The 24,676-nt window shown below is 44.4% G+C and overlaps 1 protein-coding gene across 3 annotated transcripts in view; it reads left to right on the top strand.

Annotated features, from left to right (window-relative positions):
• The window catches only part of pacs1 (phosphofurin acidic cluster sorting protein 1), a 43,716-nt gene extending 21,476 nt beyond the window's left edge, over window positions 1-22,240 (top strand). For 2 of the 3 annotated variants that reach the window (XM_028428852.1, XM_028428851.1), the window contains 23 exons: window positions 5,889-5,976; window positions 6,551-6,640; window positions 7,346-7,471; window positions 10,921-11,065; window positions 11,171-11,262; window positions 12,302-12,379; window positions 14,021-14,080; window positions 15,521-15,681; window positions 15,907-16,000; window positions 16,576-16,659; window positions 16,836-16,957; window positions 17,101-17,236; window positions 17,557-17,661; window positions 17,737-17,843; window positions 17,961-18,115; window positions 18,199-18,309; window positions 18,402-18,504; window positions 18,579-18,621; window positions 18,706-18,748; window positions 18,832-18,973; window positions 19,052-19,290; window positions 19,368-19,487; window positions 19,558-22,240. In XM_028428852.1, coding sequence (XP_028284653.1) covers window positions 5,889-5,976; window positions 6,551-6,640; window positions 7,346-7,471; window positions 10,921-11,065; window positions 11,171-11,262; window positions 12,302-12,379; window positions 14,021-14,080; window positions 15,521-15,681; window positions 15,907-16,000; window positions 16,576-16,659; window positions 16,836-16,957; window positions 17,101-17,236; window positions 17,557-17,661; window positions 17,737-17,843; window positions 17,961-18,115; window positions 18,199-18,309; window positions 18,402-18,504; window positions 18,579-18,621; window positions 18,706-18,748; window positions 18,832-18,973; window positions 19,052-19,290; window positions 19,368-19,487; window positions 19,558-19,676 — 2,563 coding nt within the window. In that variant the 3' untranslated portion in view covers window positions 19,677-22,240. The remainder of the gene's footprint in view (window positions 1-5,888; window positions 5,977-6,550; window positions 6,641-7,345; window positions 7,472-10,920; window positions 11,066-11,170; window positions 11,263-12,301; window positions 12,380-14,020; window positions 14,081-15,520; window positions 15,682-15,906; window positions 16,001-16,575; window positions 16,660-16,835; window positions 16,958-17,100; window positions 17,237-17,556; window positions 17,662-17,736; window positions 17,844-17,960; window positions 18,116-18,198; window positions 18,310-18,401; window positions 18,505-18,578; window positions 18,622-18,705; window positions 18,749-18,831; window positions 18,974-19,051; window positions 19,291-19,367; window positions 19,488-19,557) is intronic. The other variant, XM_028428853.1, reaches the window with a different exon arrangement.
• The last annotated feature ends 2,436 nt before the right edge of the window (window positions 22,241-24,676 follow it).

Raw genomic sequence — 24,676 nt, 5'->3', positions numbered from 1 at the left:
TCCAGCTAGAGTAGGATTGAGCCCAGACAGCCTTTAAGCTGGATGTGTTCAGACCTATTTTCAAATCTGGCTAGCACACACTTGTGTCCGCACTCAATCCGGCTTCATCCAGCATGTTTGCTGTCCTCCAAACCACTAGGTGGCGCCTCGTAATATACAGAGTCCGTTCACGCCGCGGTAGGACCGCGTGTGCGCGCATGCGTCATGCGTTTTTTTGTCCTGTGTCGCGCCCTGTGAACCGGATGTAGCACATCGATAACCGGAAGTAGCATGTCGCTAGCTGGATTCGCTAGCCACATTTGCGTTCACACCTGAGCCACATTTGAGCCAATCCAGTTTGATTTCAATCCGGCTAGATCCACCTCTCGTGGGTGGATCTAGCCGGATTAAAATCAAACTGGATACAGCCAGATTCAAGGTGTTAGCACATCTGGATAGGCTCAAATCCCGCTTTAGCCAGATTTTTTTCCCCAGTGTGAACGGGGAACGGAAGAAACACACACACAGACTGATCAAATACTGTTGTAGAGATGCCTATGACGTGTCATTTTATTGATGTTTACATAGTTTGAAATGCTTTAAATTTTCAGTGTTGCCATGCTGTGATGGAATCTGTATTGAAATCGTGTCTTAGATCTCACTGTGTGTGTGTGTCTGGCCCAGGCTGTGTGTCAAGGACAAGGACTAATCCATGTAATGGAATGATAATGAGTTTGGAGAAGAGGAGCAGAACGAGCTAATAAAGAAGGAGGGTCAGTGACAGAACCGGCACTGCTATTGATCACCATTACAGCCGGGAGGAGGGGACGTGTACGTTACTTAAGGAAGGAGATGGGGCGGGAAGGAGAGGAGTTGAGTTACGGATATGTAAGAAAAAGGGAGGACGGCAGCTGTCCTTAAGCAGCCCTTAATTCAGGAAGTGAAGAAAGCGTGACGGCAAAGTTGGGAGACGGAAAAAGAGAGAGATGATGCAGGATGAGATGTAACAGATGTGTTAATAGGGAGCAGGAGGAGGAGAAGGTTAAACGGGAGGACGCAGCATGAAGGTCGCCACGGAGACCGCTGTCCCTCTGCGCTGTGTACTTACCATGTTGTTTTGCTTGTATGACACAGCAAGGTCACACCTCCCATGACGGACTGTTGTCAAGGGAACCATAGGCACCTTCCTCTTAAAGCTACAGGCATACGCACATGCACGTATTCTTCAAAAGTCACATCATCATGAGATTATATTCCTTCCAGCCACTGGGGAAATTAAGTTTTTTTTTTTTTTTGCTCGCTTGCCAAGTTGTTTCTCGCTAACTGTAGCATCATAAGAGACACAGCCTGTAATGAGCTAACCTGGGAGTGAAGCGGTTTGACAGTTACAGGAAATATTGTGTTTAAAGTTGCATCATCAGCTCTGGATTTCACAGAACTTTACATTGGGTGTCTGTGGGGGTTTTAACAGTTGACTAAATTTCAAAAATAAAAAGGAGGACAGAACAATAACAGGCCTGTCTGCACAGGTTTCGAGGCAGACTAGATTAATCAGCTTGATTTTTGGGCATTTTCATTCAATAGATTCATTAAACTTATAGAGCTGATGCTTTTTATTTCCTAATCCAAACGTTTATTTGAGGAAACTGGTGTTTTAATGTTTAGTTAATCTATTATTTGACGGACGTGATGTCTGTGTTTGCACACTGAGAGTCTGACCTTTCCAGAATATCACAGGTCAATCTTCCCCCAGACATTATAGAACTGCCCACTACCTCCGTCAGCTCGCTCGTTTCATCCACCCATGCCTTTTCCTTCAACAAATAAACAAAAAAAAAAAAGTCAAAGGGGGATTAAAAATGTATTCAGCAGCGGTGAATCAGCCTGGGAGGTCCTCTGCTGTTTGTCCTGTGGACCTGTGGAGAGTTCCTGTGACACACACAGTCTGTCCTACACACACAGATGCCTTGTAGTGTGTCATCGTCACTGACTGTACCGCAGCACAGTGTATAAAGTGTGTTCAATTGTGATGATTTTGGCCACTTCACACCTAAAATATCCAAATTTAGCTGCATTTATACAGAAGATGTAAAAATAAACAGACACTTGTTTGAAGGAAGTGAAACTAATGTAAAAATGTGTTGACGCGTGTGTGTGGGTTTTGGAGCCAGCAGCCATTAAAGGAAGTGCAGCCTCAGGCACTTCCACATCAGCTTTCACCTTCACTTGTGGTTGGTGCAGACGTTGTCGATACTGCCGTGGAGAAACCCTGATAAATCCGTGCGTGTATGTGTGCTTGTCCTCTTGAGGTATTATGATGTAGTCTGACATGTTTCTGCACTGCTCATACTTTGTACTGTTAGCTTAATCCTCTGTCAGTGTTAGACGGGCGGGGACAGCACCGTCAGATGAGACAGCAAGTCAGCATCCGGAACTTTGGATAGTGACAGAAAAGCTTTTCACACTCCTTCAGACTTCACACCCAGTTAAAGCTTTTGGAAACGGACAATTTCCAAGTCTAAACAAATGTCCTGAATGATTTTACAGGTTTTTAAGACATAATGTTGGTCGGCATCTTTTTTTTTTTTTTTTTTTTAGAGGATTTGTGGAGACAAAAAAACAAATAGTGCATTTGATCCAGATGCTTTTTTAAGAGAGCGTTGCAGAAAATGTAGCTTTTCTGCTACTACAGATTTACATTTGCAATCCAGCAGACTGGTATCCACATATCTGCATAAAAAACAGATTTGAGCCCAAGAGATTTAAACCCTGCGGGGAGTTAATCAGAATCCCGGCTTAGCATGACCCCTTGAAGACAAATTGGTTTGTTGTTTTTTCCGTTATGCGTTGCCGTCTATAATTATATTAATTATGTCCTAGCTGTTGCCATGTAGAAGTTTTTTGTGCAAGAAAGACGAGGGTGGGCTCCTTTTATTTTCCTTAAAGTAGCGTACAGATAAGAAGTGCATCTGCAGATGCTTCATCCTCTGCTGTCGTCCGTCCTTTGGTTCAGATTGATAATGATGTGCAGTGACTGCTGAGGTGTGGTGACAGGCTGTCGGCGAGATGGGTTAGAAGTGAAAACTGGACCGCAGAGGAAGCGTCGGGCTGTTTTGACCTTTAACATGTGATTTCCTTCGCCAGCTGTGTCGACAGTGACGGCTGGAGCAGAGGGGTGAGGTGTGAGACCGGTGCACCCGGCATTATCTGATGTTTCCTTCACGTTCGCTGCTCGTTTTATGAGCTGCTTCATTGGCTGATCGGGGAAAAGCACGAACCTGACTGTCTGTGTGATGCCCTAATGGGAAGTTTGTGTTTGAGCTTTTACAGAAATCCCACTGGCGCTTGAATCCATTTACTGAACAACAATAAAGCACCATTTGGCTGTTTACTTTAGAATTCGCTCAAAGGAACGTTTCATCTACGGTAGTTTTGTGCTACAGAACACCTAATTACTGCATCAAATAAAAGACTCTGCAAGGATTTTAGCATTTTTGCAGAGATTTGAGGGGCTCAGATCATCATATTCCTTGTTGTGGGAGTTTCTGTCTCACAGCTGATGTCCGATCATGAAGGTTTCTGCGGTGTCATAAACATTTACTGTCTGTCAGCTCTGTGACTGTGACTCTGAGGACTCTGCTAGCAGATATGATGTCCCACTGATACATGCTGACTGCCCAGATTAAAACAAAGTGAGAATGTCATTCACAGAGACATTTTAATATGCATGTCAGCAAGGTCCTGTATGTTTATAACTCCCAATAAGCTTGAGTGTCTAGAGTCTCTTTTATCCAGAGGTTGGAAATATGGAAATAAATATGGTTCACAGACAGTATTTACAATGTTCAGACATTTAAATAGTCATAGATAAAACCAATAAATCAAGTAAACTCATATTCAGACAAAAAGCTACGAAGCTCTACCTTTGTCTGCACCTGTTTTACTCCATGCCAGCAGGGGGCAGCAGTCTGAATTCAAAGGGAAAACTAAAACTAATTATGTTTACTACCAAGCGGCAGCCTTCGGGGCTTTAAGTTGAAGCCCATCCGGAAGTGTCAAAACTTGTAGTTCACGCCGCAACCACTGGGGGCTGGCTCCAGAAGCGAGTAATTTCCCATAGACTCCCATGTTAAAATGGCCGAATTCACAGCAGAAAAAAACATGTTTACGGCCTGGTACAAAAAACCACTCTGGTCTCAGATGATAGGTTCTCTTCTAGTGTCAATTGTAGGGGGGGTGAATTTTTTTACAACTCACTCGTTTCAATTGTATTCGGACTTAAAATTACGCATAATTATGGGCGTTGCCGCTTGAGTGACAGACAGTTGATGTATCACAGCGTGAGTTTCCTGCTTCCACGATCGCCCGCCCCCCTAAACCCCGCTCGTGCTCCCCCTTTTTGTCCATATTTGAGAGTTTTGGCGGACGTGACGCTGCCAACATGGCGGCGGTCATCACGTCCCGGAACCTCCCACCGAGCCTCAAAACGGCTCTTCAGAAACAAACGGGTGATGTCACGGAAGCTCTGTCCATAGTTTTTACTGTCAGTGTTTACTACTGAAAGATCCACATCCACAGTCTCATCCCAAATCAAAACTATGGCAACCATTCTCCTCCCGCCTCTTTTCCATCTTGATTGACTCCAGCAGGTTTGAACAGCAGCTGCACTTAGCTGCCCCCTTCTCTCATTGATTTGTGTTTTTATTCATAGCTTAAGCCACCGCCGGCCACTTTGATCTGTGGCTGGAAAGCCTTGGGACAGAGGGGGAAAGCTTGGCTGTGTTGGTCGCCAGGTTTTTCCCAGTGGTTGCATCAGCTGTGGGGGCCACTTGTCAATTTCAGTGTTTGGGATGTGAGCACTTAAAGGAAGATGAAAGGCAGTAAGTGGGGTGGATTTGGTGGAAGGCTGAGTTGAGATGAGAGGCAGCTGAGGGTGGAGAGATGTGTTTGGACGAGGCGCAATTTTGCTGTCCTCTCCCTTTAATCTTTATAGTCGTGACTAAGTTTGGGTGTTTGTGTATCAGCACTTCTCTTTAGGTGTCTGGACTTTTGATCCGTCTAAAGCTTTAGTGACTTTCTTATCGTGGGACTATTTTTCTCTTTGGCCTCCAGACCTACTCACTGTCATGTATGTTACTCCGCGTTATGACAAGCCTATTAAATAATTGGTTAAGACATGTTTTGCCTTCTCCTTTAAATAAATGGAAGAAATGAGGCCCAATTTTCCTGTTTTATATTTGCGATGTCAGACAGTTCATCATTTCCTCCTCGCTTTGTATCAGCGCCTGTCATCGCTGCATCTTTCTATTCTCTCCGTTGATGTCGCCAGCAATTTTCTTGTCTCTCTGTTGTTTCCTTATTCTACTTCTGTCTCTGCTCTTTTGTCTGATTTAAGCCTCTCCCTGCATATTATTACTTGACATTATGTTCTTTCATTGTGTTCTTCTTCTATTTTCCCCCGGGGCCATCCCACCAGGTCTGTTTAGTGGTTTACTTTCCATCTCTTAAGCCCTGGAGATGAATTATTGAGCACCCTGACCCCTGGTTGCTCGGCTGCTGTTTGGGTGTGGTGTGTTCTTCGGGTTTTGCCCGTCTGTTCGTGTTTTGTTTTGTTCTTTGGCTTCTCTCTCTTCCTGAAGTTTTTTTTTTAAGTTGATAACATTTGTGTTTATGCAGGTAATATGGATGTTTAATACGTTCCCTGCTGGAGATCATGTACTCCATGGCGTCAGACACATGGTTTAATCAGTGTTGGTTCATCACATTATGAGCAGGGAAATAAAAGCACAGAGACAGTCAGTAATGTTTCAGCTCTGCAGGGAATAAATGGATCCCCCGAAGGCTTGTTGATCATTTCTCTTGTCAGGCAGTGGATATTTCATCTTATTTTATTGTCTTATTATCTGCAGGCTCTTTAACCTGACCCTGAAGAAGCTGATCATGCTGAAGGAGCTGGATAAAGACCTCACATCGGTGGTCATCGCTGTCAAACTGCAGGTATGAGAACTCATCATCATCATCATCATCATCATCATCATCATCATCATCATCATCAGAGTTGTGTTATAGAGCAAACAGAGCAGTAGGTGCTGAATAAAGTGAGCCTGTCTTATGTTTCTGTTTGGCTGAGTCAGGTTATTTGACCTGGACAGCAGGCAGAAGCAACATTGCCAACATTTTCTATGTGTGAAACATCCACACATTTTAACCATTTACCATCTCTGGCAGCAGAAGCAGCCAACGTTGTCTTACATTTGTAAGATGTTTACTTTCACTTCTGGCTCTTGCTTTTCTTGATTTCTGTTTAAACACATTCTTTCTGGCACATAACACACTTTAAGCTGTTTTCATTCTTCTTCCATGCTGTTGCTGCCACTTGCTCAATCTTCCCTCTCATCAGTCAGTTTCCTCTTCTTCACCTCCTCCCTCTCAGCATCCCTACCTCCTCTCTCTGTGTGTGGTTGATGGGACTCTGCTGGAGTCAGGCTGGGGCACACGCCGCCTGGTAATCTTTAGATGTTACTTTGCTCCGCTTGTTTTTGTTCACTCCTCCCTCTTGTCTCCTCCTCAGGGTTCCAAGCGGATCCTGCGCTCCAATGAGATCCTGCTGTCCTCGGCTGGACTGACGGAGACCGACCTGCAGCTCACCTTCTCCCTGCAGGTACGGACTTAACTCTCAGACTGGACAGGAAGTGGCCAATCAAAACTAAAATGTGATTTATAAACGTTTTTTTACTGTGACCTGCTGGTCTGGACTGAACAGTTGTAGGGACAGTTTAATACACTGTGGCACCTACAGAAATCTTCATCTTCTCCTTGACGCTCATCATGCAGGTGCAGAGATGTTGCATGTATAAGCCAACTTCATACACATGTCACTTTGTCTGTGTGTTCAGGCAGAGCATGGTTAATGGAATTCCCAATAGGCTTTATTCTGCTCTAGATCATCCCATGATTCTAAATGCTGCTAAAAGGTCAGGGAGTTTCACTCTACAGAGTGCACTGAGCCAGACATTATACATTATACATTAAACCCTCTGTAGCAGCAGCAGCAGCAGCACCGCAGAGAGGAAGCCTATTAAAATCCAGCAGTGCAGTCACTTCATGGCTTTGAACATTGTTACAGGAGTACGTTTTGTTCCATTTATAGTGCAGCCGGTGAGATCCTTAATGAGGGTTTATGTCATAGTTTGGATGTGACTAAGTGCTTTGACACTTGGGGGACACCAGAGACAGGTCAGCGCCTTATGCAACATGATCAGGTCTAATTATTGAGACCTGAGACGCAAATGTCACTCTGTCTGAGCACATCCACCTGTGTCGATCGGTGGGTTTTGTTCGTCAATCTGCATGTTTGTCCCTACAGTACCCGCACTTCTTGAAGAGGGATGCCAACAAGCTTCAGATCATGCTGCAGCGGCGGAAGCGGTACAAGAACCGGACCATTCTGGGCTACAAGACACTGGCTCTAGGGCTCATCAACATGGCTGAGGTATCACCCGTTTTTCACCTCTTAAGTATCACAGTGGTCGTTCTGGTTGTTGCATTTAGTGGCTGTTGGCTGCACTTTTACATTGTTGTAGTTGTTCGTGCAGTTTATAAAATTGTGAATTTTGCTACCACCACCAACACTTTCATAGGAATACCGGGCAGGTGATGGCATGAACCATCCCCAAAGAAACGCAATTAGATTTGAATAGGAAACGGCACATATTTACATATTCGAGAGCACAGAGGACGATTATGCTTGTGAAAGCAAAGGACGTCACTTTTCTAAGGCATGTAAAAACTCTGAAAGCTAAGCTGACTGTAAGGCAAAGATCGGGGGGAGCTTTGTTGACATTCTTCATATTTACCTGAAATGCTTGCTTGTCAGCTGCGAGCTGCTGAGTCGGCCGAGTCTCACCCTTTTCAGTCAGACAAATGTCCCATCTGATCTCAGCCATTGACCCAACGAACCACCGGTCACAGGCTTGTTTCCCTAAACAAGCAGCTTCTGCTATCTTTCTGCCAGACACGGCAAGCAGCACTGCTAAGATTTCTGAGATGTGAGCCTCTAAAAACAAACCTACAATCCCTGAGCGCATCCTCACAGAGTGTTTTCTAACTTGATCAATACAGCTGTTCAGCCACATTCCTCCTTTATCATTCAGGGAAATTTCATTCACGGCAATGCCTCTCTCATAAACTTATTTAACGCTAACCTTCCTTTAACCTTCGCCTAAAATCAATTCAAGGAAGTGCACTTTCAAATCAGACGCTGGATTTTGATCTTTGTCCCGTGGCTCTCTTCATGCTCGACATAAATGTCGCCATAAATCAAACTTCTAATTAAATTTGACCCTCTTCTGCCAAAAAGCTCCTCACGTTCTCTGCCTCCCACGGAATGAAGTTGTTTTAAAAGGTTGTGATTTATAGTGCACATGCATTGTAGTTTATGAATACTGGGCGGCTTTCAAAGGCTGAGTGTGTGTAAGTGAAGTCAGAGGGATTAACGATAAACTACAAACTGGCTCATAACAAAAGGACACAAATGATTTATCTGTCTGTGGCTGAATTAAAGGTAGGGTAGGAGAGTCGGTCAGTGAGAGTCAGCCAAGCGGCAACCTTCGGGGCTTTAAGTTGAAGCCCATGCGGAAGTGTCAAAACTTGTAATTCACGCCGCAACCACTGGGGGCTGGCTCCAAAAGCGAGTAATTTCCCATAGACTCCCATGTTAAAATGGCCGACTTCACAGCAGAAAAAAACATGTTTACAGCCTGGTACAAAAAACCACTCTGGTCTCAGATGATAGGTTCTCTTCTAGTGTCAATTGTACGGGGGTGAATTTTTTTTACAACTCACTCGTTTCGATTGTATTCGGACTTAAAATTACGCATAATTATGGGCGTTGCCGCTTGAGTGACAGACGGTTGATGTATCACAACGTGAGTTTCCTGCTTCCACGATCGCCCGCCCCTCTAAACCCCGTGCTCTCCCTCTTTGTCCATATTTGGAGTTTTGGCGGACGTGACGCTGCCAACATGGCGGCGGTCATCAACGTCCTGGAACCTCCCACCGAGCCTCAGAACGGCTCTTCAGAAACAAACGGGTGACGTCACGGAAGCTCTGTCCATAGTTTTTACTGTCAGTGGAGTCAGCCAGATTTTTTTGAAAGTAAACACACGCCCCTTTCTCTCGGAGCTCACCCCGAAGCCACGCCTCCAATCACCTGAAGACGAGCTGCGGTCTGTGACTTCGGCCTCATGCACGTACCTCTCTGGTGCACAGAGCAGGAAGAGAGTGACAACCAGCCAATACTCTGCGCAGGGTCCACCCGGAGGATTGGCTGATGTTTTTAGCGTTTTTTAGCTTCCACAGATGATTCATATTCTTCGTTTTAATGAGAAACTGCCGAACTAATTGGAGAAGTTACACTAATTTAACAAAACATGCATCAGAATGAAATCTCCTTCCCGACCTTTAAGAACTAGGTTTGGTCTTATCAGAAGTTTCCTTTTATCGTGAGTAAATTGTAGAATAAGCTGATACAGTAATCAAAGGCTCATAGCATGTTAGCCTGTGTTGGTACCTGCTGGCTCTGCATGTAAAATGAGACATTTTTTATTCATGAAGCCCTTCAGCTGACAGGTTGTCTGCACACTGCTTTACAAAGGGCAAAGGACGCAAATACAGACTCGTACACAAGGAGGGTTCCAGCTCGTTTCCTTTGGAGTCGCATTAAAAGTCAGAAATACCTTTGTTGGCTTTCAGAGTCACAATGTTTTGCCTGTAACTTAACGTTATGTTGGAGGTTTTATTGGGGTCATTGGTTGTTTGTGTGGCCAGTAAAAGTCTCTTGAATGATGATATGTTTGTATCAAGGTCATGGTAAGGATGTCAGAGTCAGTGTCTATGCCAAGAACCCCATCTGTCAGGTGTAAATAGCACTGCCAGTCACAGTCAATTAGCATCCTGCATATTGAAGGCTATTCTGTTTAGTGTGACATGCTAACATGATGTAATCCATGAGTTCTTCCTTATCCACCACCACTACGGTTCTGTGAGAACCTGGGCCTGGTCAATCAAATAGATCCACTCAGACAGTCCGGTCTCTGGCTCGCCTTCTCCAGCCCCTCACTCCAAGGATCCTTAAGTCGTCCTCCATGTCGCCCAGCCAACTGTTCCGTGGTCTGCCTCTGTCTTGTCCACTGCATCCGACATATTGACCGCATTTATTGCAACTTCCTTCCATGAATGAATGGATTCATGCTGTAAACATTGAGTTCCATCTCTCATTCAACAGTGCAGTAATGGAAACAGAAAAGAGTTATGATAAAAAAAGTCTTATTAAAGAATTTACTTTCTGCTGTTCAGCATAATGCATTACATGTGTGGAGGCAGTGTTTAACTTTGTAAGCTCTTTTTAAAATGCTGTGGTACAGTCTGAGCGGATGAACCTGCAGTAAAAATCCTGCCGTGTCTTCACGGGGATAAAGACAAAGTCAAATTCCATCATAAAATATGCACATTGTGCCTTTGTTCTGTTTGTCACATTTGCATAATTGTCCCTCTGACTGGAAAGCAGTTAAAATGAGCCACTGCGGGAAAATACCAGCAGAATCTGAAGTGTGTTGGCTGTACCTCAGCCAGTTGAATGGATGTGTCTCTCTGAAATAGGTGGCTAAGGCTGTCTCCATAATAAGCTGCTCAGACTTCATTAACTCTGTGAGTGTGACCAGACTGCTGAACGCGGCTGGATGTCAGTCCGTCAGATGCAGAAACACACACCCGGGAGACGCGACGCTGCCGTTTGACACAGAAAGACATTTTGTCTGTCGTCGGCTGGCTCCTCTTCTCTCTGGAGCCTCTCTTTCTTTCTTCTTTTTTTTGATTGAACCCCTGCAGTGTTTATATGAGCACCACATTTGAAATAAGAACCTTTTCTTTTCCTCCATCAAGGTGATGCAGCACCCCAGCGAAGGCGCCCAGGTCCTGGGCCTCCACAGCCAGCTGAAAGACGCCTCCGTGCCCGTCGCTGAGGTCAGAGTCTACTCCCTGTCCAGCCAGCCCATCGATCATGAGGCACCTAAAGCAAAGATGTCTGGTATGCACATCTTTTTTTTTTTTTTTTTACCACTTCTGTGTCTGTCTGGCTTCCTACAGCTGTTCTCATTCTTCAGTTCTCTTTTTTTTTTTTTTGTCTCTTCAGATCGCTCTCCAGACATCGATAACTACTCTGAGGAAGAGGAAGAGAGCTACTCGTCAGAACAGGAAGGCAGCGACGACCCTATTCATGGACAGGTTTGTTGTTGTCTGTGATTTGTTCAAACTGAATTGGTTATTGCAGACCGGCGTGAGCATCAGCACAGCGCTTGTGGTTGCTTTATTGTGTTACCTTCTCTCTCGGATTATGAGAGAGACGGAGAGAGAGCTCTCGGTGGGATGTGAGGGGAATCTGAGCGAGAGATTGAAAGAAGACAGCAGATAGAGATCGAGATAAGAAGGGAGCAGCGAGGCTTTGGAGGATGAAAAGAGGGATGGAGGAAGGCTGAGCGGCAGAAGGCAGGATAAAGAGAGTAGGGGCTGATGATTCAATACAGGGGTTAAGATGAAGGAGAGGAAAAAGGGTCAAAGATTAAACTTAATGATGAATCAGACTCTTCTGATTCTGAATTATTTCTTCAAGTTAAAAAACAAACGCTGAGATCTGAGGTCAGATGTGAAACAGGTTTCAAAAGGAAGACAGAAACGCGCCTTCATCTTCTCTTTAGGGGGCGCCACAGCAAATCACCAATTCCCACCTAACTGTCCTCTGCATCCTGCATCTGGAACTGTGGTCACATTTGTACATTTTTTGCACTGATTAATCATTTAGATCCCCCCCAAAAAAATAAGAAAATAGGCCCCTAGATTTAAAAATTCCACAATAATCTTTAAAGAATTTCACATGTCTGGTCCTCAAGTGGACTAATTACGGCTCAGTTCCTGCTATGGCAAAGGTCATGTGGGCCAGATGTCATGACTGTGATTCCACACAGTGTGTCAGCAGGCATAAAATACAAGTTGTAGTCCACAAGTGGGTCAGATGTCATATCCTATCCATGCTCAACTTCCCTGACCTGTCTGTAGCATCCACTAAAAATACTGCAAGAAAAATGACTCACAAACGTCTGATTTTCTTTGAATTGGCTTCGTATTTTGAGAGAGAGAGATTCATACATGTTTGTATTAATGGAGCACAGACAGAACAGATGTTTGTCTTTCCATTGATTGCTATATAAACATAGATATAATGACTCATTATAATTTGTAACACTTTCCGTTGACCTCGTTCTTTCAGTATCTGTATGATGAAGAAGAGGAAGTGAGGAAGAAGAAACCGAGGCGAAAGCTGCCTTCCAATGCTGCCATAACCAGAGTAAGGAAAAAAAACCCTCCCTTTCCTCATGCTTTCCCCCTCACCCTCCTCTTCATCCTCCTCCTCCTCCTCTTCATCCTCCTCCTCCTCTTCCTCTACCTGCTTGTTTTGTCTCTAAAGCAATTTGTGGCAAACCTGCTTCGTGCGGCAGCTCGTTCAAATAAATGTGATTTGACTGGAGTCCACAGCCCTTCCCTCCTCCTCTGCAGCCTCCTTCCTCACCTCATTCAACCTCTCCTCCTCCTCCTGCTTATCTGCACCCCCCCTCCCTCCCCCTTCACTCCCTCACTCCCTGCTGTGTTGTTGGTTTTTCTATAAATCCATTTTCCCCCTCTCACTCTCCACGCCTGTAATTCAGACCTATTTTCCAGCAGGAAAACTTTGAGACAAGTCACCACAAGCATCCACAATAACACTTACCACATCCTGGGGTGCATGGACACACACGCACACACACATATATAGGACCTGCAGTGTATTTCATGTGTGTGCAGCAGCAGCAGCAGGAGTTTGTCTCAGTAGGTTATTAATGGAGCATTCCTGTGGAGGTCTCAGTGAGCCTGTCACTGCTGCACTCCAACACACACACACACCACCGCAGGTGAAAACACACACTCTCCCAAGCCATTACAGCAGAGCCTCTGCCCTGCAGCACACAAACACACACATACAGACACATTTACATACCAGGAGCCCTGCATGAATTCGACCCGCTTCACTTTGTAGCAGCAAATTAGGACACAACCTCCAAAAACACTACACTCCTCTTGACAGACACTCAGATGTCCACTTGTGTTGTTGATGAAAGCTGTGCTCAAACATTCAGGAGACTAATTTAACAGAGTGAACAGTGAGTCGTCAGCCCCTGTAATACTGGGACCTGAGCTGCTACGGAACACTCTCAGGACCCAACCAAAGATGACAAATTGTCTGAGACGTTATGTGACAAGAAAGAAAGTTGGTTTCTGCAAAGTGGAAACGTTTCGTGTATTCCAATTGTTCAGATGATTCGACCAAGATAATGATTTTCAGAAGGCCCAAGATTGAACCTTGAGGAACACCGTTTTTGCAATAGTGTAGCAATGTGGCCTGCAGCCCTCAGATTTCTCAGGATTCAAACTCAAAAATGGTAGCTTGTCTCTTGATGTGTGTTGGATTTTACTATAAGGAGTTTGAGGATCCAGCAAGCTGACATGCTGGAAGGAGGAGCACCTTCTACTGCTGCTGACACCATGTCTTCCTCGTAGGGTGATAAGACCTTAAGGACAAGGTGCTTGCATGAAGACTGAAGAAAAGCCAATAGGAAAAAAAAAGGATTTTCATTTGAAATGTCACACACAGACAATGAATGAACAATGACAGTGACAAAAACAAATTTATGCAGATATTTCCAGCAGGAGGCACTGTCTTGATAACCGCAGTGACACTGTCACATACTGATTGCACTGCAGCATGGCTCACACTTTCCCCTCACAGAAATATGTCCTGATGCTGTATCCATTAACTGCTGTTGTGTTGAGCCGTCAAGCGTGAAAACTGAGCAGAGAGACTGCCGTTATATCTTGCTCCTGTCAGCGCTCTGTGTGTGAGCCATGCACTCACACACACACACACACTGTTTTCTATTTTCTGTCTCCGCAGCAACCCAACATCAAGCAGAAGTTTGTCGCTTTGCTGAAAAGGTTTAAAGTCACAGATGAGGTTGGTTCAGTTTCCTTTCCCTCTCTCTCCTCTGTCCTCCTCCCATCACCTCTTATATCACACATCCACACTTCCACTCTTATGCTTCAGAGGTGCTGTTGGTAGTCGACATGTATTTGAGTTTATTTCTGAAGACACAGAGAGATGTGTGTGGGAGAGATGTGACAGAACAACTGAGATTCAGCTGGCAGCTAAAAAAAAAAACCAGGCAGCAATTTAAAATAGAACAGCGATGTGTCTGCGTTTAATGTGTTTATTTGCTTCTGGAGGGATTCCAGTAAGTGAAATGTGTGTGTGTGTGTGTGTGTGTGTGTGTGTGTGTTTGATGTCAAACTGCTCACACTTGTGCATCTGCGTCTGTGTGTGTGCTGCTCATTTTTTTGTTTAAAGGCCCAGATGCTCTGATGTGGCACCAGAAAACTGTATTGTGTCTGATGACATGGCCAAAAAAAGAGGAAATACATCTCCCTACCAGCAGGTGGCAGTTTATATGTGTAATGTAGACAGGGAACCCTCACAGGCTAGGACCGCTGATATACAAACTGGCTACAAAACATCACCTATCTTACAGCAAAGGAGGCTTTTCTATTGGAGGAACTGTGGGACTGCATGTGCTAGAACGTCCCCTGTAGGACAACTGCAGGGTTCGGGCTCAGTGCTCATTGGTTTGTGGCTTCATCGTGGTTTAAATTGAAGGTAAAAACAACAGAAAACAGCGACCTAGCACATGTAGGATGAAGAAAGAGTGAAGAGTCCGTACAGTAAATGCACACAGGCCTCATTATGGGGCGGTTCCTGTAAATGCGGAGTCTATTCAGCACCTAATCTTGCTCACCACAAATTTCCTAATCCCTACTAGTCACTAGTCACTAGGGTAAAGAGCCAATCAGTGCGATCAGCTCTTACTCATAGGCCCAGTTGTTAATTTAACCTGCAAACATTGCAGGAAACACTCCAGGTCCACAGAAGATCCCCGATGGCCCGACACTGGCTGACTGAGTTTGTGTTTCTGGATTATTTTGATGTGTATCCTTTGAGAATTTTCTTTCTGATTGTGCGCTGTGATTTGATGAGGTGCATGAGCAGCAGTACGATCTTCTGCGCCCTTCATAATATGACTTGTACAGTGTTTACAAAACGTGCACACTGATGATCATAGCCGTAATTGGGTTGCAGTGTCCTCACTCTGATATTAAACAGGTCACAGTGGCATGTAAACATCTCTCTTCTTTCATCGTGACTTGTTGCCTTCTGTGAAACCTCGGAGCTTTGTGGATACTTTTTGATGTCGACAGGAGAAGCTGGCGGTGAGCTGTGTTGGGATCATAAACAGCAAGTTATTTGTGCTCACCCAGAGGAATCGGAGCTGTTGTTTGTACGGCTTTTTGAATAAAAATGGAAAATCACCCCGTCTTCCTCTGCTGTGCGTTTTTTTTTCAGGTTGGTTTCGGCCTGGAGCACGTGTCCAGGGAGCAGATCCAGGAGGTGGAGGAGGACCTGGACGAGCTGTACGACAGCCTGGAGATGTACAACCCCAGCGACAGCGGGCCGGAGATGGAGGAGACCGACAGCATCCTCAGCACGCCTAAACCCAAGCTAAGGTGATGGCACACAGGCACACAACTCACGTACACACACAGACCTTTAGCTTTAGAGCCCCCTCTGTTGGTCAAAACTGCTCATTGCAAAGATTAAAAGCTACACATGAACCAGAAGTAGATTCAAATCAGAACTTCTGGAGTCTGGTGGCTCTGAGATGAGCAGCTTCCTATTGACTGAGCAGTGTAAACACATGTGTAACTAATATTTTTTATGTGTTCATTCAGGCCGTTCTTTGAGGGAATGTCCCAGTCCAGCTCACAGACGGAGATCGGCAGTCTGAACAGCAAAGGCAGTTTGGGCCGAGACACTTTCAGTCCGGTGAGTAACTGGGCTGCAGCGTCAGGAGGGATTATTGTTCTGTTAATCAGACCCATGTTCATTTTGTTTTGTTGCATCATAAATTTGTGTATTTGTCGATTGTAGAAAACCGAATCCACAACTCTGCATTGATGTGTTAAAAATCCAGGAGCTGATGAAAATCACCACGGCAGGGAGGCAGATAGCAAATATTAAGTTTCAAAAACGATTCCTTTAATGGAGCAGAAATCCAATAACTCTTCGACCGTCACCATCTGCTGAATAAAAAGGGTTTAATCTGGCCTGGTTGAATGGGTCTCTGCTGCATTCATACAGACGCAGCTGCAGCTCGTCGTTTCATAATTAGGTTTCAGTGTTGTGACTACTGTTGGCACACAAGAAAATGCAGCTTTCTCCTCAGTAAACAGGTTTTATTTGAATTTATTTGTGCAATAAAAAAAAACATCCCCTGGATATATCTGGTGATGTTTCCGTGCTCTGCGGCTGTTTAATGACTTCTTTTTTTTTTTTTTTATTTACTGCATCTGAAGTCTCATTAAGCCTGTAGCCTGACTGCGGCTCCTTCCTATTCCCAGCAGGGGGAGCAGCCTCCTCTAGAGAAGATGAAACCATCCCGCAGTCGTAACCTGGACGAGATCCCATCTGAGACCGACACACTGGTACGACTTTACTCTGATGTGTAGCTCTGCCAGAGAAGGAGGGAGGGAAGGGCGGTCCCTGCAGTCTGTGCTGTGACAGAGACAGATTGAAGGGGCAGAGACGGCAAAAAAAAAGTTGCCATTTTCTTCTTTCTTTGACACCGACCGTCTGTGTCATGGACTGTGTGTGTGTGTAGGAGCTAACAGATCAGGAGCTGTTTGCTGAGGTGGGCCCCTGCATCACAGTGTCAGTGGCAGAGAAACCCCGTACACCCCTGAAGAGCAACAAAAATGAAACACAGCCCATGCCGTCGCCAAGGTAACGAATTAAAAGCACATTTGGTTTATAATTCTGATTTAAACGAAAAATAAAGGGACATTTTTTGGTGTTCAGTAAAAGTTACACGACATTTCCTTTCAGCACGTTTTGACCTTGTTTTTTTATTTTTGTTTTTTCCTCAGGTTGGACGGAGGCCACACGCCCAGACAGAAGCGCAGCAGCACTCCGATGAAGGAGAGGCAGCTGTCCAAACCTCTCAGCGAACGCACCAACAGCTCCGACTCCGAGAGATCCCCGGAGCTCGGACACAGCACGCCGGTACAGACGTAGAGATGCAGTTTTGCATTTTAATGACTCATTCTTCCTGAGATCTTAGCTTTGTTATTCTAACTGTGCATACAAAAATAAACTAGCAGAGGGGATTTACACATTAAAATAGCTGCTTTTGTTCTCTCTCTCCCCCCCACCGCCGCCGCATACTGTCCTCAGAGTACAGGAAACGCATGCGTTCTGATAATGTACGACTCGCCCGCAGCTCAGAAATGAATTATGTATGTGCGGATGAGTCATCTGAAGAGTAAATGTATGACTTTGGGGGGATTTATGTACTCAGCATGTGTCGCTGTGTGTTGGTGTAGGTCCTGAGGAAGGCGGTGTATGATCAGCTGAACCAGATTTTGCTGTCCGACACGGCGCTCCCAGAGAGCCTGATCCTGGTTAACGGCACTGACTGGCAGGGGCAGGTGCGGTTTAGAGACGACGTTCGTTTCTGGTTTTGGTCATTTTTCTTTTAATCACACGTCGACTTGTTCTTTTAGTATGTTGCAGAGCAGCTGCAGGTGCAGAGACACCCGGTGGTCTGCACATGTTCTGCAGCTGAAATCCAGGCCGTGCTGTCTGCTGTGCTTACTCGTATCCAGAAATTGTGAGTTTGTTTCTTCCTCACCCTCCTTCTTTGCCTTCTTCTTCTACTTCCTGCTCGGCTAGATTTTTCTTGACTTCTCTCTCTCTCTCTCTCTCTCTCTCTCCTTGTCCACTGCAGCTGTAACTGTAACTCATCCATGCCCAGAGCAGTGAAGGTGGTGGCAGTGGGCGGTCAGAGTTACCTGGGAGCCATCCTGCAGTTCTTTGTCACTCAGCTCGCCAACAAGACGTCCGACTGGCTCAACCATATGCGCTTCCTGGTGGTGCCTCTGGGTGAGCGCTTTTGTATTTGTGGCGACTCAGGCGCTCGTTGCAACTCCTTCATTTTTTTTTTTTTTTCTTATCGTTCCCATTAGGGTCACATCCTGTTTCTAAGCACCTTGGCGCCCTTGACAACCGCTACAGCTCCTCCTTTCTGGACGGGGCATGGAGGGATGTGTTCAGCCGTTCAGAGCCGCCACAAAACGGTACCATGACCACATACTGTACATCCAACCTCTCCTGTCCAAACAAACACTTAAACACAGATTCATTTATTCCTTTTTTTTCCCACATTCAGATCAGTTGGACGTAGCAGCAAGGATTGCCCAGTACATCAGCGGGGCCACAGTTACACACCAGCTGCCCATCGCCGAGGCCATGCTGACCTGCAAACACAGGACGTGAGTGCAGACGCCAACAAACACAGAACAGATGACGCTCATGCTTCAGGTTCTAACAACTTCTGTTTTTCCAGGCGAGATGAAGACTCCTACCAGAAGTTCATTCCTTTTATTGGGGTGAGGTTTTGTTTAAGTGTTTAGGTGGGTGCTCATCATCATTATGGAGATCTAGCGTTGACCCCCCCATGTTGTTTTTTGCAGGTCGTGAAGGTCGGTCTTATTGAGTCTGGTCCTTCTCCGACAGGTCAGTGTTTAAAAAAAAAAAAAAAAACATTTTTTATTTAATTCAATTGGTCGTTTTAAACTCATGTTTCTATTTTCATGCAGGAGACGGTGAGGAGGGTGTAGCTGTGAGCCTGGCTGTCCCCTCCACATCACCCCCGTCCCACGGCTCCCCTACAGGGATGATCAAAGAGGCAGCCACTCCCCCCTCCTCCCCCTCTATGGGCACCGTCCTAACAGTACAAGGGTACGTTTTTCAGTTGTGAATCAGCTGCATTGCCTCTCAGACTTGGAACAGTCATTCATAAGAGATCTCCGTCCGCAGGAGCCCCAGCATGTCTCACGGTGTGGACGCCATCGGCCTCCAGGTGGATTACTGGCTGGCCTCTTTGGCGGAGAAGCGGCGCGAGGGCGAGCGTCGTGACACGGGCTGCAAGAACACACTGAAGAGCGCCTTCCGCTCTTTGCAGGTCAGCAGGCTGCCAGGCGGGGGCAGCAGTGATCCACAGGCCCAGGTCAGCACCATGGCCATGACCGTGGTCACCAAGGAGAAGAACAAGAAAGGTGAGCCGAGGATCCGTCTGTGTATTCAAAGCCTGCGTTTAATGCACGACACTCACAGCGTCTTTGCCTCTGATCAGTTCCCACCATCTTCCTGGGAAAGAAGCCCAAAGAGAAGGACGTAGACTCAAAGAGTCAGGTCATTGAAGGCATCAGCCGTCTCATCTGCTCTGCCAAGCAGCAGCAGACCATCCTGAAAGGTAAACCTGTTTCCACTTCCTCTTCTGTCTCTTTGTTACTCAGCTCAACACCTTCTGTGTTTCCCTCCAGTGTCCATAGATGGCGTGGAGTGGAACGACGTTAAGTTCTTCCAGCTGGCCGCCCAGTGGCCGACTCACGTCAAATATCTGCCTGTCGGACTTTTCGGCTACAGCAAGCCGCCTTCGTAGGGCTCGGCGCCCTTCAACTCCTCTGACCCCGACTTGACCTTCGACTCAACCCTATCACACCTCTACGCACAGACCCCGCCTCCCAGCGCCTGAGAGAAGTCATCAGGCGGCTGGACTATTTTCTTTATTTTCATTTTTGGCTATTTGGGAGAGTGAGGAGGAGGAGGAGGAGGAGGAGGAGGGTGGTGTTGGGGTACAGCGCTGTTACTCGTCACTTTAATGCCCCTTTCTGCGTGTTTGTGTGTGCATGCACACGTGAATGTACAGTGTGTGTGTGTGTGTGTGAAAAGGGGATTACAGCACAAGTTTATTAGCTAACTGCCATTTATGTTTCCGTTCTAAGGAATGCAGCAGCATGCAACAACTCACCGGTTTAAAGCCCTTAAATTCAAAACCTCTCCTGTTCACCGCGAGACCTGACCCACACATGCTAACACGCTAACAAGCTAACACCACTCATGTGCCAGAAATCCAAAATGCACGAGCTAGTGAAAACACACGTCTGTTCTGCTCACAAAATGCAGTCGAATAAAAGGCCGGCGTTTAACAAATGTTTCCCCTTAAATGCCCCTTAAATCAAACCTGTTCATTTTTAATTTCAAGGGCTTCCATATAACACTTAAATAATTTTCTCTGTACCAAAACAAGTCAGTTGGATGTCTAATGCCAAACAAAAAAAAAAGAAAAAATATAAAAGGGGAAGTGTGTTTCTTTTAAATTGTGCTCTAGTGAAAAATAGTAAACCCTTCCCTTTAAGGCTGTTTTGTGATGCATAGTGTTTGTTATTGTCCTCAAGATTTCAGGGCAGGGGTAATGTGCAGTTTTCTTTACCTTCATTTGCTATGCATTTATGAATACACATGGACCATTTGAGTGTTTGCAGCTGGTTCGAAAAAACAAAAAACAAAAAAGATGAACCCCTTTTAAACAACAGCTAAATATGCAAAAGAATCCTGAAACGACAGAATGCATGTTTAAACAGTCCAGCAGCACTGACCCTGCTTTCCTTGAGTATCTATAGTGTAAAAACTAGAGTTGAAGGTTCTATATGTAAGAATTTAACACACATGAACATGATTTTATGAGTGGATCGAGACATTACTTTAGAAAATCAGACCATTCTCCACTTCTGTGGACGAGTTTAACACCCTGCGGACAGATTTATTTCAATAAAAGAAATGATGTTGATGCTCACTTCAAGCGACTCGATGCAGTGTAGCTAAGTTAGACCTTGGTGGCTTAGCTTCATTTGCTTTTTTTGCTACTAATCACTAGCAAAATGCTACCACTGTGTGCTACCACACCAGCTAACATGATCCACAACACAGTAGACACGGCAGGTGCAGTTAGCTCGTGGGCTGGAACTTAGCTGTGTTGAATGTAACTTTATCGCCCACAGGTGTCGCTATTTCCAGATGTTCTCAGATTCTTACGTTTAGAACCTTTAACCATGAAGCACAATGTCGTCGTCCCCAGAATGTCCTAACTTTATTGGCTTTCTTTTTCAGTGAAAAACAGTGGATCTTTCCATTTGCGATTTTATTTCAGACTTCTTAAAAATAAGTATCTGGTTTATTTTGGCACAGGTCTGCCGTATGCTTTCTCTAGGATATCGTGAGGTGATTAGTGAGTGTACAGTAACTGGTAACACAGTGTGTGTGTATGTGGTGAAATCAATGTGGTCAGAAACTTTAAAAATTATAACACTTAAAGAGGAGAAATAGTTTTTCTACCATGTGGCAGAGGGCATGCAGTGGTGTGTGTGTGTGTGTGTGTGTGTGTTGATGATGATGATCTGGTCATTATTGATATCACTGATCCTGGCTGCAGACGCTGCAGTGGTCATCTTGTTCACGTTGTAGCCTGGCACAAGGCGAACACAGACTTCTTTTTTGCACCTTTAAACTGAGGCAAAATTACAAATTTACTAAAAATCTGAGAATGTATTTGATTTATAATTATTGTTGAACAAAAAAAAAGCTTTTTTTTAAAATGAAAAGCCTGTGTAGCTCCGCCTTGTGTCACCTACATTGTAACACTCTCCAGTAAAGTATTAGCAAAATAGTCTTTTTTTAAAATAGTGTTAATGCCAATGTCTTGGATTTTTTTTTCTTTATTCTGTGCTGATGTTGAAGTGTTACAGTTATGTGTGCTTCTGAAACTCATTGTTCTGTTTGACGGCGCCGCTCCACTCTACCTGCCGATCACTCAGATGGGCGGGGCTTCGTTTTTAATTCCAAATATTTGAATGTATGGACTTTTGTTTACATGTGCTGTGTCACATCTGACTTTTAAAGGCAAAGGTAGTCTGTCACTGTAAGAGACGTTAAGACCCGCCCCTTCCCTCGGAACATGTGTTACTTTATTTTGGTAAAAAAAAAAAAACACTTTCTCGACAAACATCATGATAATGTAATAAGTTGCGGGACCATATATGTCTGTTTTATTCAGTTGGCAGCATTTTATACCTGATCAGAGTCACAGCAGACATATGACGGTTTTCATTCCAACTTTATTAACTTTTCAGAATCGTGACACTTTTGACATAAAAGTGAATTTGTTGCTGTAGTAATCTTTGGGTTGCCAGGTTTTGATACGTCTCTTTGGTTGTGCTTAACACTTCTCAAGACTTTTACATTTAAATCAGTCAAGTATATTTTAAGGAAAGGGAACATTATTTTCTAGTGTCTTTAGGCACGTTGTTTTGGTTGTAGTGATTAGCAGATTTAATTTATTTGACTCTTAAATAGGAAACAGTGGAGCACTTACAGCTTTGGAGCCCGATTTTGTCCTCAAGATGTTTTGTGGAGACAAAAAAAAGAAAGTTAAAAGAACGTAAATTCATCTGTTAGGTGTAAATATGGCAGCTGAATGCTGACGCCTTCTGTAACACTGGTGTTTATAGTCTGTTTCTGCTGCCACCAAGTGGCCAAAAATGTGTTAGATTTACATCTAGGTCTGTAGATGAACCAAAGTGGTCCTTCCCCCAAAATGTGGCAACCGAAAGTAAATAAGTTCAAACACTGTTGTAGCTGGCAAACAGAATATTTGAAATTTCCAATTTTTTTGAAAAAGTTTGCAATGAAACCTTTTTTTTTTTTACCTAAATTGTAACAACGGAGGGTCCCTGATGTGTTAGCTGCTGTAAGGAAGAACCTCTGCTTTGCCTTGTAGTGCTGTTAGTCAAACTATTTTCTAAATTGTACAAAAAAATCTTATATTGCAGATTTAAATTGGAAATATTCCACCGAAAGAGAGGCGTTCACACAGAATCACTGCCAAACCTTCAATGTAAAGACAAAACAAGTTGAAATAGGTTTGTTGTTTTTTTTTGGGTGCTGATAACTGAAAACATTCATCACAGTCATCTTTGTTCTGAAGTCGTCATTTCAGCTTTTCATGCTCCTTCTCACCTTTTCCATGTTTTCCTGCAGTCCGTCTGAAGACGCTGGTGGTTGTGTGTGTGTGTGTCAGTCTTGTTGCCGTGTGTGTTTTTTACCTGTACCTGTGCGTCGACCTGTGTTTGTGACGGTGGTTCCTCCGTCCTTGACTGTGGTTAGAGATTAGGAGCTGTGTGGTCCGTCAATAATCTCCGTCAGTGATCAGCAGTGTCTCTTTCTCAGAAACATTTTTCTCTGATGATGATGATGATGATGATGATGGTGAGAGTCTTCTTCACCAGGCCTCACAGTGTGTACATTCTGCAGCCTGTCCTCACAGGAACAGGGTTTGATCACAGTAGATTTCTACTCGGAGCGTCCTGAGCTTGTGGGAGAGTATTTTTGCACATTAACCATTGTTTCTTCAGCAGTCTTCAGCTTTTTGCCTTTTGCCTATAATAATAATAATAATAATAATAATAATAATAATAATAATAATTATAATAAACGATGGCGTGTACATATCGGATAGTACTTGTTAAATTCTTTTTGTTTTTCTTTTCTTTTGACATGTTTTGTAGTACTGCTTTTTCATGATTATGTTTGTCAATCAAAACAGATGTGGGATGAAAAGTGGAAGTGTTCATTGTTTCATTTGTTTTTTAAAATAAAAAAATATTCCTGATTTGTAGCACTGAGTGTGTGAGTGAGTGTTTTTGTACTGCAGCTCTTTGTGTTGACTACCTTTAACATAAAATTAATATCACCCTCGTATAAAGCACACAAATTGAACACCGTTTTGATTTATCATTAAAATAAACTTCTCTTCTGCTGTTGAGAGATTAATAGGGCAACCAACGTCACTGCACTTACAAAACTGAACTTAGTGAGTTGTTGGATCAAGTAAATTCCATCGTGTACTGTAATCAAATGTCAATGTCTGTATGTTTGTGCTGATTTTTGTATGTATCGCAAATGCAACTGCAACCTAACTTTCGGGAGCGCATGTGGCGGCGCCGGATGGCTGCGGCTTGGAGGCGTACTCCTAACGTAATTTCGCTATGTACTAGTATGTTTGTACTTGTACATGTGACAAATAAACTCTATTGTATTCTATTCTATGTAATTATGTGAAATTTACTTAACATTTTTGTGTTTGGCTTTAAAACGTAACCCAATTCAGTCAGTGTAACTTAAAATGTGTACTTGTTAAACCAACACAAACCAGTTAAGTACATTCAACACCACAACGTTGAGTAAATCGCATAGTCGCCAATCTAAAACCTATATGCCTAACTCTAGGTGGCAGCACTTAGTTATATGACGTACTGGTACTGCTGGAAAGGTTCTTTTCCAGTTGCGGCAAAATTGGTACATATTGGATTTTTAATACTGGAGATGGGTGGATGAAGCCTTGTGAAGCTTTGAGGCCTTCTCCTGGTTTGAGTCACAAAGCCTCAAGGACCAACCCCTACCAGTGACACCTTGTAACAGGTCTGATGATGGCTGGATGGTTGAGTTAATCTCCCTCCCCACCTGGTTGGCTATATGGTCAAGCTGACTGTGGCCCTCTAAGTCTTACAGGTTTGGTCATGAGGTGATAACATACAGGTGTTGGTT

This window comes from Parambassis ranga, chromosome 18 (assembly GCF_900634625.1).
Source record: "Parambassis ranga chromosome 18, fParRan2.1, whole genome shotgun sequence".
Classification (NCBI taxonomy): domain Eukaryota; kingdom Metazoa; phylum Chordata; class Actinopteri; family Ambassidae; genus Parambassis; species Parambassis ranga.
This window is presented reverse-complemented; position numbering and strand designations above follow the sequence as displayed.